The sequence below is a fragment of the Euprymna scolopes genome, chromosome 20 (genome assembly GCF_053919585.1).
Source record: "Euprymna scolopes isolate OS-2025 chromosome 20, ASM5391958v1, whole genome shotgun sequence".
Taxonomy (NCBI): domain Eukaryota; kingdom Metazoa; phylum Mollusca; class Cephalopoda; order Sepiida; family Sepiolidae; genus Euprymna; species Euprymna scolopes.
Window position 1 is genome coordinate 83,382,890 of NC_136501.1, and position 19,713 is coordinate 83,402,602.

Consider the following 19,713-nt stretch of genomic DNA (forward strand, 5'->3'; position numbering starts at 1 on the left):
TCGTCTCGGGAAAACTCGTCCCCTTTCGCTAGGTAGGAAAACTGGTCCCTTATTGAATAAATATCGATTGAAAACACATTTTATGATCGTTCTTGAAGGAGAAATTGTTTTTTTTTAAATAGACTATAGCCCCCCCCATAATATTAAAAAAAAATTTTTTTTACTTGTTTGATGTTTTTTTTTTTTTAAATAAAATCGATTTTCTAAGTGTCCGTTTTCTACCTAACTGGCTAAGTTCTTAGTGGTTTCACTTATTTTAAAGCGTTTATTATGTTCATAAACGAGACCGCATATTTTTTTATATTAATATAAAAAGAATTTACTTATTTACTGTTGTTATAAAAGGGTAAAATCGATTTGGGTTTGTATTACTATACACATAGATTCGAAAAATTGTCAAAAAACAAATATATAACAAATAAATGTTATCAAAGGCAAGATAAGTTACTTTCCTACCAAACTGGATATATTTTTCGTGTTTTTATTCAATGTAACATGTTTATTCAGCTCGAAAAACATACAGTGTTTACCGATGTATTGGACAATTCAAAATAGCGGCCGACTCTCTCTTAAACACAGTAAGTTCGGGAATAGGTGTTATAAATAATAAACTAGACAAAATACTATTTAAAAAAACACCGAATATATGTCAACCTATGTCACGGTAATATATATTGAGCGAATTTCTAACAGTATTTTATCTAGTTTATTATTTTTCGAATCTATGTGTACAGTAATACAAACCAAAATTTTAATATTTTTTGAAATATAATTTAGAGAGGTGTGGGGGGGGTTTATATCTCCCTCGGAAAAACAACCAACAAAAAATGAAATTAAAAAGATTCTTGATAAACGATAGCGGAGTTTTCAATAAAATTGATTAATAAATTTATTTAGTGATTACTTTTTCTCTGAATGATTGATTTTAGAATTTTGAAGTAAAAATTAAAAAAATTAAAAATGAGTTAACGAGAGATTGTTAGCACATGGCATCTCTCGCGCCAAAAAATATTTCGCTTTTGATTTATTAGTTAATTTTTGCAAAATTTGACAGGACGACAATAAATGTTGATAATTGATAGAATTATAATTTTAAATAACGCATGAGTGCATTTGGTATGAGAGAAAACGAAAACATAAACACCAAAAAACTATCATAATTAAAAAACCAAAACAAAAAAGTAACGCTCCCAATTTTTAATTTTTTTGTTTTGTTTTTTGTATTATTGTTTTTATGTCTCCAAACACATCGTTAAAATAAGAACCAAAAAAATTGTAATTAACTTTGTATGAACATAATAAACGCTTTAAAATAAGTGAAACCACTAAGAACTTAGCCAGTTAGGTAGACCAAAAAAAAAAAACACAAACAAACATTAAACAAATAAAAATATTTTTTAAAAATATTATGGGGTTATAGGGCTATAGTCTATTTTAAAAATAATATCTCCTTCAAGAACGATCATAAAATGTGTTTTCAATCGATATTTATTCAATACGGGACTAGTTTTCCTACCTAGCGAAAGGGGACGAGTTTTCCCGAGACGAGTTTTCCGGAGACGAGTTTTCCCGAGACGAGTTTTCCCGAGACGAGTTTTCCCGGGACGAGTTTTCCTAAATTCCTGAAAAATATGTCAATTTTGTCTATTTAGAGTCATTTTGAGGTATTTTTTTTTTACCTCTTTTGCCCCCATGGGGGAGCTGATTACTTGTAAAAATGGACAAACGGCTATGTTTCAGGCCTTAAGACATGTAAATTTGAGTTCAGCACCATAAAAAAAAAAACACTAAATAGAGATACAATTAGACAAATATGAAAAAGAGAGCCTAAAAAAGGGGTGGTTGGCCTTTGATTTAATTTGAAATATGCTTCCAGTGTGATTTTCTTTGATTCTGCCGGTATTGTTTATGTTTATACTTAAGGATTGCTACGACGGCGCCAATGCCGTCTGAAGCCGAGGCCTCCGTGAGATATATATCACGGAGGCCTCGCTGAAGCCCGCCAATCTCACTCAAAAGTTGAGTTGAAAGTATTATGGGGTAATTAACACCTTCGATGCCGTTGGTTTCGACAACAATACTTTTTCACACCCACTTGCCAAATTTCTCAAGGAGTTTAATATGAAAAGATTTCAAACGAATAGAGTTTTATTTTATTTTCCTGGAGCCACATTGTCTGACACCGTCGCATTTTTCTCGGGTTTCGGAAAAGTTAAAAATATACATGAATATCTCACAATGAATTTATCAAAGTCTGAATAAAATAGATAAAGAGAAAACATTTAGAAATTTTTCAGATTGAAAAAGAAATTATATTTACATTTAAAAGTCCCCCCTCATTGAAATTCTACTTTTGGACGATATTTGTAAACCCACTAAAAACCAAATTATTTTTAGATCTAGGATGACGCTCTAAACTGTCTTCACGTATTAAAAAAGGGTGCTTGTGCAGTTTACACTATGTTAAAAAACGAAAAAAAAAATATTCTACGTACTCGTTATGGAATGAAGTTCTCATAAAAAAATCACGTAATTTCATCAAATAGTTTTTATTTTATGCCGTAAAAACGATTTGGGAAATTCGGAATCTTCCTAAAAAAATTGCGATAATTAGTCAAGGGAGCGTAAAACAAAAACTATTTAATGAAATTACGTGATTTTGTTATGAGAACTTCATTCTATAACGAGTACGTAGATCTATAGAGTTTAGTTTTACTAATAGTTTAAAAGAAATAAATATTTATAATCGGTACAAGCAATTGAAAATTAACTTTTGAAAAATATTCAAAGAATCGATTTTGGAATCGGAAATTATACACAAATTTTTCCGATTCCGATGCCGATTCCGATTCCCCGAAAATTACCGATTTAACCGATTCCCGATTCCGATTCCGATTCATCGGCACAACACTAATATATATATATAAATACAGAGAGACAGAGAGAGAGAGAGAGAGAGAGAGAGAGAGAGAGAGAGAGAGAGAGAGAGGGGAGGGCAAAAATTAATTGCCTAAGCAGAACAGTTTCACACATTTTTATAAACCTAATAAATAGATCAAATTTAATTAAAATTTACAATATTTGGGCTTTAAAATAATAGTTTGTGCTTATATAATGTTCCATTAAAATCCTTAAAAATAATCTAAAGAAACTGAAAATTAAGGCAATATTTATAAATTGATGTTTAGTACCTAAATCGTATAATGATTAATTAAATTAGAGCAAGGATTCTAGACATAAGTTTTAGTAGTATTATATCTTGATTTTAATATTCGTAAAAGTGGTTGGAGGAATTAATTTGACCCATCCTTCGAGGGTATTCTAGTTTTATATAAATAGAGATATGTTTTTTATAGATAGAGAGTGTGTGTGTGTGGGGGGGGCGGGGAGTAAATATGGGATCAGAGGATCACGCTAGATAAAGAAAGAAAAGAGTGAAATATGGAGGGGGTGAAAAAGTAGAAAATGAATAAACAAAAGTGAGGGAGAGATAGTGTGTGTGCGTGTGCGTGTGTGTGTGTGTGTGTGTACGAAACAAACAGTGCGAAAAATGTGAACACTATCTGAGTGAGAATCAAGCCTATAACATAGCTGACGTGTTTGTTCAGCTCTCGATGCTAACCGTCCCCGATCCTCAACAGTGTTGACCTTGCCTAATGCATATGACAAGCATATGCCGGCTACTTCATTGTCGCAGTAATACGTGCAGCTGACAGCACATTTGTGAAAATATAACACGCACACATTTGTGAAAATATAACACGCACACATTTGTGAAAATATAACACGCACACATTTGTGAAAATATAACACGCACACATTTGTGAAAATATAACACGCACACATTTGCGAAAATATAACACGCACACACGGAGACACACCAGCAACCATGCTACAGATTATCAATCTTATTTGCAGGGAGCTACTTCACTTGTGAATACACCACGTGTCTTGTTATTGTTCACGATTTAAGTAGGATGAGTATTATCAGATCAGCACAACTGCTCTTTACCGAAAACGATCTGATAACAAATATTCAAATAATCACATACAATCATCCGCCTTGTAACCTTTTAACCCTCGGTCCCAAACTCAACACAAATTAGTCCATTCCTGTAATGACATGTTCCCTGTAGATTGCGGTGTAATGCTGGTACTGTGCAGTTCTAGGAGGTCCACCCTCTCAGGTTTTGCCTTCTGTCTTTGAGAAGAGGTTAGCTTATTGCTAATCGCCTGAGGCGACAATTTAAGAGAATATCGACAGGGCTGGTCAGAGCAGCAGAGTTAGAGCGCCCCCTCTCCTAGGCACTGATTTTTTAATCGCATTTTCCGACTCTAGTGTCATATTTCTCACAGTGGGAGAAAAATAAATACGAACCACATACAATCGTCTTTTAATCAATCTTCATAGGCTTTCTCTGATTGTTACTGAAGGCTCGACATAAGTTTTTTTTTTTCAAATCTCTATTTATATGCCTCCCTCTCATGGCAAAACCAAGTCAGCGTTAAACACAAGTTGTTTGTTTTTAAATGAGGGATGTCTACACACAAATACGTAATGTCTATTTAAATTAGACAAAAATAAAAATTGCTCCGGTCAAGATTGATTTCTCTTTCTCTGACAGATGTTACATTTGACCTCAGCCTAAGGTATTTAAGCATCCTTCTAATCTATAATAATATAAAACTCAAATCATCTTGCTTGAGCGTTGAAACCGCCCACCCACTTCCGCTTTACAAGTTCCGGTGTACAACTTCTTGTTTCGAAAATTCTGCATAAATAAATAAAACAAGGCCATAAAGCCTTTTTTTTTTTTTTTTAATAAAATCAACAATTTACAGAATCGTCTTATTTTTTATTTTATTTTATTTATTTGTTTATTTTTTTTATAGATGGGCAAGATTGGAGATTGAGTGGCAAAATACTCTCTATCACATAAAAGGAACCAAATTCCCCTAATCACCATTATTTTACTATGCAAAGAATATGTAAACAATAGTATCGCTATTTCAGAAGTTAACAGTTTTAAACAAGCAAAACTTCTTTTTCAAAAATAAACAATATAAACAGAACTTTAAAAAATAATAAACACTTTTTATTTATTTTAAACAATATATGCAGAACTGTTTTTACATTTTAAATAATATAAACCTTTTTTTAATATTTAACAATATAAATAGGAATTTTTGGAAAACAAATATTGCTCACAAATGATTTTCTTCGCCACATGAATTCCATCATATACATTCTAAAAGTTTCTGTTTCCAACCTTTCTCATTTTTTTTTTTTACAATGTGACCATAAACCTTCTATGATTTGCGTGTGTATCGAGAGGTCAATGGGGCCAACAAAGTTTTCTTAATGAATACTTCGTCATGCTGAAACTTTCCATGCTCGAAATGGTCCAGACTTTTATAGACTGTCCATCCATCCAATAAAATTCATATCTCTGGTAGGATCTACGAATTAATTATTGGGAATAGCGTGTCCCAATGTCTGCTGTCAACTCTGGTAATATCACACAGGCTCGATAGATTGACGGCCTATAAAGGTCTTTCCCAGTTCAATCATTGAAACTATCAGCATACGCCACTTTTTTTTTTGGAGCACGCACTTGTGCGAACAACAATTACTGCCACTTTTAGCATAATTAATTACATTGCTTAATATCCGGAAAACTACTTACTTGCGGAAAATTAAATGCGATATTCGTTTTCAGCATACCCGAAAACTTTAGAAGGTCATTATTTTAAAGGAAATTGCTGAGGTGGAAACCAAGTAAAAATTTACCGAAGTTTCATTCAAACGCTTTTTATTCGAACTTTTATAACAAAATTATAACCTTTCTAATAAAACATGTGTTTATGAACTGTTTTTTTTTAATCAAAAAACATGTGTTAGTATTTCTTTTCTTACACCAAACATAAAATAAAACTGTTATAAAAATATTTATGACTTTCTAACGAGATTTGTTTAAAAATATTTATGGACTGTTATTTTTAAATATATTTATGAACTATTTTTTGTTTGATTAAAAAACAGCTCATAAAAATATTATTGGAAAAAAAAGAAGTTCATTAATATATTAAAAAAATAGTTCATAAATATTTATGAACTATTTTTTGTTTGATTAAAAAACAGCTCATAAAAATATTATTGGAAAAAAAAGAAGTTCATTAATATATTAAAAAAAAAAAGAAGTTCATTAATATTTTAAAAAATAGTTCATAAATATTTTTTATAACAGTTCTATTTTTATGTTTGATATGAAAAAATACCAACACTTGATGTTTGATAAAAACAAGACAGTTCATAAACATATTTTTATTAGAAAGGTTATAATTTTCTTATAAAAGTTCAAAGAAAGATTGTTTGAATAAAACTTCTATTTTTATATTTGCTTTAAAAATTTTGCATTATATACAGCGTTGTTTATCTATACCTTAAAATTTGTTTGACGTCACTTCCGTCGAATAGTTTTGTAAATAAAGAATTCCGACTCTTAAGGAATGCTGCCGTACTTATAAAGTAATGTGGTATTGCAATGATTAATCTGTATTAATTCTTAATTGTGTATCCAACGGATACCATAATACTTAGTTCGCTGCATCTTATCATAACAAATGAAACGATATACTTTCATGCAAATGTTTCTGTTATTTAACAAAAAATATAGATATTCTTGATCCATGTATGTAATTGTAAAACATATTTTCTTTCCGTCACGAGTATCATGTTTATACATTAATTCTATATACTCACTATTCCATAGCTAGCTATAACAATACTGCCCCAATAATAATATATAAAACTAACACATACACTAATCTTTTGAGCTTTTAAAAGTTGAACTCAAATAGCATTTAAGCTGATATATCAAACTTTGATGTTGATTAGCTAATTTTCATTTGTTATTGTTGCACCAGTAATATTAAAATAACATACTTCGCTCCAGTTTATTTTAAAATTATTTGATATGATTATTTGATGTTGACTAGCCAATTTTCATTTGTTATTGTTGCACCAGTAATATTAAAATAACATACTTCGCTCCAGTTTATTTTAAAATTATTTGATATGATTATTTGATGTTGACTAGCCAATTTTCATTTGTTATTGTTGCACCAGTAATATTAAAATAACATACTTCGCTCCAGTTTATTTTAAAATTATTTGATATGATTATTTGATGTTGACTAGCCAATTTTCATTTGTTATTGTTGCACCAGTAATATTAAAATAACATACTTCGCTCCAGTTTATTTTAAAATTATTTGATATGATTATTTGATGTTGACTAGCCAATTTTCATTTGTTATTGTTGCACCAGTAATATTAAAATAACATACTTCGCTCCAGTTTATTTTAAAATTATTTGATATGATTATTTGATGTTGACTAGCCAATTTTCATTTGTTATTGTTGCACCAGTAATATTAAAATAACATACTTCGCTCCAGTTTATTTTAAAATTATTTGATATGATTATTTGATGTTGACTAGCCAATTTTCATTTGTTATTGTTGCACCAGTAATATTAAAATAACATACTTCGCTCCAGTTTATTTTAAAATCATGCAATCCCACGAGGACGAGTGTGAGCATAAAAACACTTTTCAATTAAACGGAAAAATTGAAATCAACAATCATATTTTTAACTGAAGTATATAAAATGTCTCCCTAGCCACAAAATTTTATAAGTAAGCGAGAGAGAGAGAGAGAGAGAGAGAGAGAGAGAGAGAGAGAGAGAGAGAGAGAGAGAGAGAGAGACAGACAGACAGACAAACAGACAGACAGACAGACAGACAAACAAACAAACAGACAGACAGACAGACAGTTGGTCGTTTAATTTTGCAAATCAAAAAATCTCCTTACCTTTTTCTCCTCATATCTCAGCGCCATTTTGAGCCTCGCTAGCGGATCCCTAAAACTGAAGTCACCCCAGCCGCCACTGAGCACCGCTTCTACCTCTTGAGTGCCGCGGCATAAGTCCATTAACTCACAGGCAAAATCCATGCATTGCTCAACCAAACCCAAATATTCGTTCTGAAAATATATCAATCATATTCAATGATAAATCTATAGATGGACAAGACGATGGCAATGAATATTATGAATTGAAACGAATAAAATTTGGTGGCTGATGAAGACGGTTTATGACGTCTATATTGATATTGGATTTGAAGAGTGCCCTGTTATAGTGGGTAGGAAAGTAATATTGTAGCAACGTGTTCCACAGATGGGAAGTCCTGGAAAGAAATTCTGTTCATAGAAATAGAAATTCTGTTTAATGGAAGAAAAAGATTTTTTTTCCAGTGTGGTAAAAATAAATTCTTGCTGTGAATATCTCAATAGGCAAAATACAGAGATTGAAGGTTAGTTGAGCAGCCTGAACATATGAAGACTAACAACGTCCCTTCCTTTAGAAAATGGTTGGGGACTTAAGGAAGAGAAAGAATCATCTTTGCTCATCAAATTGAAGACGTTTATTATATGGTTTATATAGCCGGCGTTTTGTTTTGTTTTTCGTTTTTTTTACTCATCGTCTTTTTTTCATCAAATTATTATTTTTTTGTTTTTAATGAAATTTTGAAAGTTAACTTTAATCAAGGACAATAAATATTCATAAAATAATTAACTTTCTTACGATTTAAAGATGTCTGATTTATTTCCAAACAAAAAAGATAAGTTCAGAGATTCTTTTTTTGTTGTTGGGTAGGGATAAATTATTACTTACATTAAAGAAAATTCTGCAGTAATTTAGCGCTTTCGTTTCTCGCAAGTTTGGTGAATCTTGGGAGGATAATGCGGATAAAACATTAACAAACGCACAGACACAGAAGATGTTTTTGTTAGTTTTTTTTTATAATTTGTCATTAAACAATAGTATTCAAATGAATGGTCCTTTTTTTGTTTTTTTTCTTTTTAAATATATCAGTTACTTACCTTGAACTCTTTTTCGACTTCTGCAAGTTTCTGCATTTCTTGTCTTAGTTCAAAAGTGGTCATGATGGGGTCTGGACTGGAAAGTGCCATGTAGGCCGGACTGGCGAGGGCTCGGTATGCGTTCAGCCGGGAACGAGATCGTTTCAGCGAGTCATAGTTCTGCTTGGTCACACACCCGGTACATTTACACGAGATCGGGTGCGGCTTTTCGATGGTGTGGTTGCGTGACAAAAACATCTGGATGATTTCGTGATTGTTGTAGTGCGCTGCCAAGATGAGAGGAGTTATGTCCGGCGGGAATTGGCTTTTTTCCTCCGTTCTGTTTTAAAACATTGCCAGATTAGCCAGGTGCACGTTTGAAAACGGCCAAGTTAACGTTCAGATAGCAAGTGGCAATAATCGTGTATATATATTAACGAAAAATGTTGAAAATGAATTAAGACAATTTCGTTAAGTAGAATAAGTATCGAATAAATATTAAGTAGAATCAATATTGTGGTTATGCAAAAGTAATAGTTTTGTTATAATCGTTATACAGGAATACGTCAACAATTCGTGAACGTTATTTGTGAGCATATTTATGAGTTTGTCAATTCGCGAAATGTGGGAAAAATGGTGTTTATCAAATATGAATAAAAATGGTACAGGAATTTTCGATAAAATAATATGATAATCAATTCCAAATATTGTGTGTAGCAATTAACATGCGGATATCGGAAAATGATACGTGGATTAAATTTATATTTTTGTTTCACAAATCAATATCGATGATTATGAACATGTATATGCAAACATATCACGTTGATATGATGTACATTTCGAAAAGAAAGAACATTTATGAAGGTGACCATAGTCGTTGTATGTGATGAATATTTGTCGTATTCATGTGTTGTTGAATTATATTTGAAAAGGGGGGGCACGAGGGGAAATATTGCATGTTCAATTCAAATCGATTCAGTTCAATTGCCGTTTTATTTTTGTCAATTCAATGCAGGTTGCATAATGATCGTTAAAATAAAGATGCATCATCGTCAAATTATTAAGTTGAGGATTGGTGTTAATGAAAGAATTGTTATCAGCGAGGTTGGCGTTGGAGTTGATATCGTTCGTGTTTCATTGATAGGATTACCCACAAAGTCGGCCAATTGTGTCAAGTGAAAGAAAGAAAAAGAAAAAAACAAAGAAATATATTAGTTTTAAAGAAACACATCTTTTATTACGTAGAATATTTGAAACAATCTATAAACATTTATCAATGAAACTCTTTTTTTAGTTAATGAAGATCATGATAATTTATACAATTGTGTTTCCAGTTCTCGTAGACACTAGCCCCGTCTAATATTGCTAAACCATCAATGATAATGAATTATCCGCAAACTCTCAATATCCTATACTAATCTTTATCACTTGTTTCTTTTCGCATTTTTTTTTTTTACTTGGGCGGCACCACGTATCAAGGCTTGCAGGCCACTCGAGGATAAGGGTTAAAAATGTAAGGTGACAGTGTAGTAATCCTTAATGGGTAAGTTGAATAGAATTTGCTGGTATCTTCTCTTTAGTTTTTCTATCTAATGCATTTACGGACGCTTTTGTTAACTTCACCTATGTAAATCTATATTTTATATTGTACGACTATATTCATATTGTCACTGATGGGGTTTTACAATATTAGATTGAATTAATGTGCGATAGTCGTTCACAGAATTATCTTCGTAATCAGCATGCGACCAACATGTGACCAACATGTGATCGATCATTTCAATTATTTAAAACCATACCTTGTTTCATGACTCCCTTTACTGAGGTCACCATCGGTACTTGCGCCCAGATCTGTTGTTCTCCTCCCTCCACCGAGGACCGTCGTCAATGCGTGTGTCTGGTTGAACTTGTTGCTGAAAGTCAAAGGTCGTCACAGGCATACTTTTCTTCGAAGAAGAAATCGCTAGATTAAGAAATTCTTCTTGCATAACTAAAAATAATACTCTTTACTTTATTAAACTTATGGAAAATAGAGAAGTAAATAAATCCTGCTATTTTGCTATCTAATTTACAGAGGTGCTTACGGTGTGTATGAAGACACCATGTAAATTAACCAAAAGGGAAGAGAGTATTTTTTCTATATATGCTCACATGGATATTATAAAGTATTACAGTGGTTGAATCAATATACAATGAGAGAGAATGAAAGTGATAGACATTCATTTCGTTAAAAGTTGATCACTCAGTGATTTTATTGCAAATTATGGTTAATTAGAACAATTAAAAGTGAGTTTTCTAACATAGCTTAATCCAAGAACTAAAGTATATTTTCATATCTATTTTCTGTAATGAAAAATGAATTATAGGAAGAAGCCTTATAGAAACGAACGTTGATTAATTCAGCTTTAGTAAACTATTACTTATGCCTGTCTGTCTGAAACTTTAACTAAACTATTAAATCTATTTATGTACTACTGTGTTACTATCTAATGTTCATTTCAGTTTAGTTAAGATTAATTTACTAACTTGTCGTTTAATTATTAATTTCGAGACGGATTGGAGAGTATATATTCGTTCAAAAACAACTTTTCATTTGATAAAAAAGATTATCTCTGTTACGTTTATTTTGACGCGTCCACGTGCCCCATTAAAACTATAATGCATCTATTTACATTTTAACTGGCTGTCCCGAACAGGTGCAACCTGAGTGGCGGTCATGAGAAAATAAAATAAAAGTCATCTCTACAATTTATTTTGAATAGGATTTAAAATATGTATTAATGATTTCATAGAAAATAGATTTCAAATAAAATATATGAAAAAAGTAATACGTCAATGTTTATTAACGAAGGTAACTTCGAGGCGAGATACACATATAAAGATACATAAGTTATAAAAAATAATTCAATGTTTCAAGAAAAAAAAAAAGGAAAAAGAATAAAATGGTGGAAGATTTTCTCTTTTCTGTATTGAAAAAACGATGCCGCAAACAAGAAAACTAATCCCCGATCTTTTAATTGGATGTGTTATTTTGTAAAGTAAAACTCATATTTTAAAATAAGAAACTGCAATATTTATTTATTTGCGGAATCTTATCCTCATCTTCATAACTGTTGTTTCACCACGTTTCGGCCAATTATTCCTTTGGCCTTCTTCGGGTGATTAACCGCGACGAGATAAGAATGTTAGGTCTCTTTACTGGATCATCAGCAATTGCTTCCAGAGGATACGTTTGCTGAAACATGATGAAAAAAAAAACAGAACCCCCCCAAAAAAAAACAACAACAACAACAACAACAACAACAACAACAACAACAACAACAACTATGAAGATGAGGATAACTGTCCGCAAATAAATAAATAAATATAATGATTATGTGGCAACAGTACTCCACCCTTGAACGTACCTGGCTCTTATATACAGGGTGGTCAAAAAGTCAGGTAACATGTTAAAGGTAGAAAAAACAATATGATCCATTATAATATCTATTCGTTTAATATTATTTGTTTAAATATTTGAGTGTAATATATAAACTACCCCTCCTGATTTCTGGCTTTGGGGCTATGTAAAGGATAGCGTTTATGGCAAGAAGCCTGATACAATAGCGTCTTTAAAGTTATTTATTGAAGAGGAGATTGCGCGGATATCAGCTGACATGATTACACGTGTTACACAATCAGTGGTTAATCGCTTCCAGCGATTGATAGAGAGAAATGGACGACAATTAACAAAATAAACATATTTCATGTTTGTTTCATTTTATATTTCAATGTATGGTACTTAAATATACGTGTATTGCTAATATCGTTTTTCTTTAAAATGTTACCTGACTTTTTGACCACCCTGTAGATAGAGAATTGCATCAGCAGTGAGATATCTACTGGATCGATAGAAGGATCCCATCATTTTTCCAGCGGCCTTGGCAATGGATTTGATGTACGTGTTCCATTTCAAATCAGGAGTAAAGGTCAAGCCCAGAAGCTTGTCAAAACATGAGGCCTCCACAAGACGAGAGCCATTCATTTCAATTGATGCCAGATGTGGATCAGAACATTAATGATGTAAAGATAGAAGCTTGGTTTTAGATGCATTAAAAGTAACCAGCCACTCTTTTCCCCATTGTGCTACTCGCTCAAGATCAGAGGAAAGAGAATCGGAGAGAACTTGGTCCTTTACGGTCTTAGATGTACTACTATAGATGGTAGTGTCATCTGCATAAATGTCTACAAATGATGTAAGGATGTGATTTGGAAAATCATTAATGTAGATCAGGAAAAGAGTTGGGCCCAGGATGGACCCCTGAGGAACTCCAGCATTAATACTGTGAACTTCTGATTTTTACCCATCAAATACTACTCTTATGAACCTATCAGAGAGAAATGATTTAATAATTGAGAAGACATTTCCAGCTATACCATAGTATTGGTATGTCAAGAGCAATTACCCTAGAAAGGTTGCCTCCGTCGAGAGATTCGCTAATCCTATGAGATATATTTGTAAGCACATCTGCTGTAGATCGAGCAGAACAGAAACCATATTGTGTGTCACTAAGAAGGTTATTTTTGCTTAGATGGTTGATTACTTCTCTATTAAACACAGATTCCAGCAACTTACTCATGACGCACCCTTTAGCATATGGGGATTTTCTAAATCTTTTTAATCGACAGTTTAAATGCTTCCAAATTCTTTTCAGATTTCGAAATAATTCATTCTATTTTAAACTATTAAATGAAGTTTAAAATGCTTGACTTGTTTATCACGTAACAACACGCATTCTAGTGGTTTTCATTTCGTAATTATTTTTTAAAAATAGGTTTTTTAAATAGTTTGTTTTAATGCTTGAAGGTATTGCAGTATCAATTTCTATAAATAATCGATTAAAGTAAATAGAAAATGTGATCTGTTTGTGTTAGATTGCTTGACTCATAAAAAGTGAATTTGCAAAACCAGTTTAATATAAAAAAAGTTTTTTAATTCCCAAATAATCATCTTATCTTCACTATTTCTTTTGCTCTCCCTCTCTCTAACAACATGTTCCTTCTCTTTTGACTATTCCTGTACTTTTAATCTTTAAATTTCTTTATAATCTTCGACTATTAAATAAATAAATAAATAAATAAATAAAGAGAATGAATGAAAGAGAGAAGAGAGAGAGAGAGAGAGAGAGAGAGAGAGAGAGGAAGAGTGAGAGAGATGGTTACAATATAAAATAAAAACGGTCAACACATGCAGTGAAAGAGAGCGAGATATTGAAACGTAGTCATAGATAGGTTACTTAGTGAGTTAATCGCAAATCTGCGACTAATTAAATTAAAATAGAGTTACATTCAACATAATTCAATCTCAAAACTGAAGAATCGTTTAACACATATTTTGTGCAACGAAAATATAGAGGAAAATTCCTTCGTGGAAATAAACGTTGATTAATTCAGCTTCAGTTCGATAATAAATGATGTGTATATACAAAAGGGAAAAACACACAGACACACGGGAAGTGGTCACAATTCTATGGATATCGACATGGATTTTATTTAAATAAAATAGTTGAAAAGAGTGTTTCTTTTACCTGAAAAAGGCCTCGCCGCCGTCCATCTTGCGCAGCTTATTCTCCCCAGCCATGAAAGTCGGATGTTCAATGATTATTTTCACGATTTTCGTGCCCCCCTTACTGATGGCGTGCAGGAGGGATTCTTCAATGCAGTTGAAGTTGACATTGTCTAGCAGGATCTCGATGACGTCCAACTTCTCGCTATCGATGGCTAGGTGTAAAGCGCTGCGCCCCATGTAGTCGACGCAATTGACGTTAAATAGCATCTCACTCTCCTCGATGGACTGGCGCACCACCCCGACGTCACCCAGGGTGGCGGCATTCAGAAATACGCGTTCTTCATCTGTTAACTGGAGAGACAAAAACAAAAGAATGTAGTTAAAATGTAAGAAAGCTTAAAAACCTGAACATGTTCCTCATGTCAAAGAAGACTTCTCGGAATTCAGATGAGGCGAATGTCGAAATGGACGTGAGTACACATCAGAAGTCCCCAGAATTATTCTGCTCGATTGCAGATGCGATCTACACAATATCAGGACGGTATTCAGAAACAATTCAAGTTTAAAAATGTACCTTTATAAAATCAGCCATAACGTCATATATTCAAGTTATGAACAGTATTTAATGTACAACACGTTTTTTATCTTCATATAAAAAAGTGTGTGCCTTAATTGATGTGTGTGTATCAATTTAGACACACACAGTTTCTCATATCATCTGTAGCCATTTATAGTCGCTTCATGAATTGATACACTCAAGATTGGAGTTGAATGTGACTTTTGTTCCTGGCTTCGATTTATGCAACTGAATTTAATAGTTATTTCGAAGCTGATGATTCCACAATGATGAAATATATGTAGATAATATTTAAATATTTATTATTAAAAATAATTGTAAATCTATATGCCTATAAAATTGAGTTTTTCTCGCTTTGACATATATATTAAAAGCCTACTTTTTCTATTTAAAACTTATTAAAACGAACTTCTTAATATATCAGTCATGGATATGCGAGCGACTTCATGAAGGTAAAGTAAGTTTCTTATTAGATAAACGGTTTCATTTCACTATTACGCTGAATTCTATTTATGCATGGTTTCTACATTCTGCATAATTGCTTAAAATTCAGGATGAAAACGATCTAGCACACGCATAATGACCTTGTCGGTGTGTGTGCGCGAAAAGCCTCTACCAAACTCCTCTCTGAATATTTGACCTACAGAATTGAAATTTGATATTTAGAGTGTTTGGACATGTAACACACTTTTGATTTGGTTTTTAACTGGTAAAAATAGCTGCTAAGAAGTCAAAATTAAGAACAAAGCAGTTGACCTTGACAGGATAAGTCGAATAAACATTGCCCCTACTGTTACCTTTGCGCATGCGCAACATTAAACATTCATAGCTGAACGTCGTATGCTTTTTAACCTTTTGTGTCTATTTAGCAGTAGCTTGGACAGTAAAGAATAAAGCGGGAGTGTTAAATCCTCTGGTTTCAATTCTAGCGGATGATGCGCCAAACATAATTTTTTATAAGTTTTGAAATAATTACTATATATTGGATAAAATACCGTGTGTATTAAACATAACAATAAATTCATTTAAAAAATGAAGTTAAAAAACAAAAAAACAAAAAGAAAACTGAGACATGTGCATGCGAGTATTATGTTTTTTCTAAATAGTTGACGTCTTATAAGTAAAAGATTATCGAGCTTAGATCGAAACTAAAACCTAAAGACTATAAAGAGGTAAACAACTGACACGATGTTTAGCCGCGGACATATACTAGAAAATATACTAGAAAATATACTAAAAAATGCTATTGAACAGCACGAAGCTCTTTATGTAGTCTTCATTGACTTAGGAAAAGTTTTTGACACACTTGACAGAAACATGCTTAAGACATTTGGATGCCCAGATTTCTTTATTGAAATTATTACACAATTTCATGAAAGCATAAGGGGAAGAGTATCAGTTGTTAAGCAAGAGAGTGATCAGATAGAGGCGAATCACGAAAAAACAATCAAGGATGTGTACTTGCACTAACGCTTTTTAATTTTTTCTTAACCACATACTAATAAAGAACAGATGAGAGCGTTTTTATTCGTTCAAATTTGACAGAACACTGTTCAACTTGGCATGAATGAGAGCAAAGACAAAAACGCAACACGAGCTGACGACAGAAAATCATGGTAAACTTGTTTTGTTGAATGGCACAGAAAATCGGTCTTCAGGTAAATAAAGGGAAAACTGAGGTAATATACCAACCATCATCTGACAATATACACCCACGAGATCGATCGTGATAGACGGTGAGGAATTAAAAGTGTTACCAGACTTTAAATAGCTGGGGGAAGAAAAACGACTATGGTCAAAGGAATGACATTAGACGAGAAACAAAATGCAAAGTAGATAAAACAGTGGTATTGCTCTACTATATTCATCAGAAACCTACACACACATTGAAGAGGGCCAACATAAAGAGGTTAGAAGCAATACAACGGCGCCACCTAGGAACAAATATGAAAATTAGATGGAACGATTTCATATCAAATGTTGAAGTCCTCAACAGAGCCAATATGGACAGCATAGAAGCCTTCTCGCCACCACAAAACTGTGATGGTTTAACATGTGGCCAGAATCGAAAACAATCGCATCCCCAAAATCCTATTGTATGGAGAACTGGAATATGGGCACAGAAAGATTGGTGGGCAGAAACTCTGCTACAAGGATGTGATAAAAGGGCCACCTAAAGATGACGAGCATGAACACGAAAAATTAAGAAAAGCTAAAAGCCAACCGAAGTTGCCGGCGCGATGGCTTTCATAAAGAAAAGACAGAAATAGAGGCAAAAATAAAAGCTAGGTCTGAACAAACATTACCAAAGGCAACAAGCCTGGTTACTATCCTTGCACCACTTCTAGGCACACTGTCTACACTAAGCATAGAATGCTACAACACTGATTAGTCATTTTCAGCTATGAAGAACTGTGTGATGATGATGATGTGTGATGATGTTAATGATGATGATGATACATTGTGGTAGATTGCCATGATTCACCATACTATTATAATTTTTTCAGGAATAAAGACTTCCTAATTTCTGCGACTGGTTTATGCTAACTAATCATTTCAGTATACCTTATTTTGGCTGCGGCTATTTAAGTCTTACAATAATTTCTAAATACCATACATTTTTGCCAAGTTTTATCTACCTAAATGCAATATCAACTACATATGTTGAATTGACTCATTGGGAAGAATGGGTTTGTTATAGAATTTTTGCGTGGGAACATGTGCTTGAATGCCTGCTTTGACTCATTGATTTATCTCATTTGCGTACTAATCAGCATGGAGAAATAAACACCATTCAATGCAATCACTGATGGATTTTCGAATTAGCCATTTTAAAGTATCTCATCATCATGAATATAAGCTCGAAAATTTAGGATCATATGTAGTATTATCACAAGGTTATTAGCATTCGTCACACAAGCTTCAGATAGTGTAGTCAGAAAAAGAGCGAGGAGTAAAACGTCTTACCATCTGGGAGGCGAGTCGGGAAGGTGACAGGGTGTGAAAGGGAAAAACTATACTGGATTTTACCAGCAGAATCTGTATAATCAGAGAAACCGAGCCAATTACTGCGATTTGAACATCAAAATGCCCAAATATGGCCGCTTATATCTAAAGAGTATTGCATGTATTAAAATGTGTATTTTTTGTACCGTGTTATTAGCAATCTTACATATTTCGTTACTTTAAAAATTATTTAGTCCCATCCAACCGACTACTAATATGAACAATGTGTAAAATCAACAGTAGGGAGAAGATTGATTTATACTTGCGTAATATTTGTGTAAAAAGGTTATAGTAAAGACAAACTTCTTTCTATACATATTTATGTATGCATATATTTGTTTCAACAATTTTGCCTACCAAACTTCTTTGTCAGTTTTTTGTCGACAGACTTGAAACTTTATATATAGGGTATTCGAGCCCATGCGAAACTTTATGTTTTGGTTTTAACCAGGAAAAATCGGTGCAAAAGTGTGAAAATTAAAGAAATAGAATTTGCCAGGTGAAGCTCGAACGACCCCATTGCGAATATGCATAACTACTGGTTCATGTTTTGATTTTTAGCCTTGCAGCAAACATATCTTAATATATTAAAGAATATAATAGCTGTCTACCTTTTAAAAATTAAATATCTGCAAACAAACAAAAATATTAAGATGACTTCACAGCATCCCGGACAACGCTGGGTAAGAACAACTAAGTCATTATATATATATATATATATATATATATATATATATATATATATATATATATATATATATATATATGTGTGTGTGTGTGTGTGTGAGGTCATCATGATAATCATCAAACTTTTCAATAAAAATACCCTAAAGGTATCCTACAGCTGCTGCGAAAATTTAGAGATGATAATTAAAGCACTTAATAACAAAATATTAAATAAAAACAATGTAAACAATAACAACAACAACAACAACAACAACAATAATGGTGTCTACTTTTTTATTGTTTATTTTAAACAATAAAAAAGTAGACACCATGACAAAAATAAAACTAACACAAAAGACACATATAACTAGCAGAAATAATAATAATAATAATAATAATAATAATAATAATAATAATAATAATAATAATAATGAACCAACGCCGGACAACAACAACCATACTAGAAATAAAAATAAAAATACTAATAAGATAAATGCAACTGCACACTTTGCCCACTTCAAATAAATATCTAACCAAAAGCATTGTTTACCAGACCACAATATTTGTGAAAGAAAATAGTAAGACAAGCAAATACCTGTAGAGACCTAGACGACCCATGTAGATTATGCCTTCATGAAAAATTTGCTATCCTGTACTTTAAAGAACCCCAACATCTATTAAACTGTAGGAGAGAAATAGCGAACAACTGTGTTCATAGGATAAAATTTACTCTAGGATAGAGATACAAAATAACTTTAAAATTAACAAAAACAATAAAAAACAAACAAATAAATAAATTAAATAAATAAACATGCATATACATAAACTATCATATAAATTAAACTAAAAAAAGACTAACCTAGATTTAGACCAGGTCAAGGCACTAGGTATCCAGGCTAAATAGAGCACACACAAAAAATCAACTCAACCAGAGGTCAAATGGGCCTTTGTCCTGTAAGTGCATGTCCATTGGCTGATAGGAAAGGCGCG

The 19,713-nt window shown here is 32.5% G+C and overlaps 1 protein-coding gene across 11 annotated transcripts in view; it reads right to left on the bottom strand.

The window, feature by feature from the left end:
- Positions 1-19,713, bottom strand: part of LOC145241503 (short transient receptor potential channel 7-like) — a 979,843-nt gene that overhangs the window by 167,922 nt on the left and 792,208 nt on the right. For 9 of the 11 annotated variants that reach the window (XM_080104523.1, XM_080104524.1, XM_080104526.1 and 6 more), the window contains 4 exons: positions 14,494-14,825; positions 10,726-10,839; positions 8,948-9,266; positions 7,877-8,047 (listed from right to left, as the gene is read on the bottom strand). In XM_080104523.1, the coding sequence (XP_079960649.1) occupies positions 7,877-8,047; positions 8,948-9,266; positions 10,726-10,839; positions 14,494-14,825 (936 nt within the window). The remainder of the gene's footprint in view (positions 1-7,876; positions 8,048-8,947; positions 9,267-10,725; positions 10,840-14,493; positions 14,826-19,713) is intronic. The other 2 variants (XM_080104528.1, XM_080104531.1) reach the window with 1 other exon arrangement.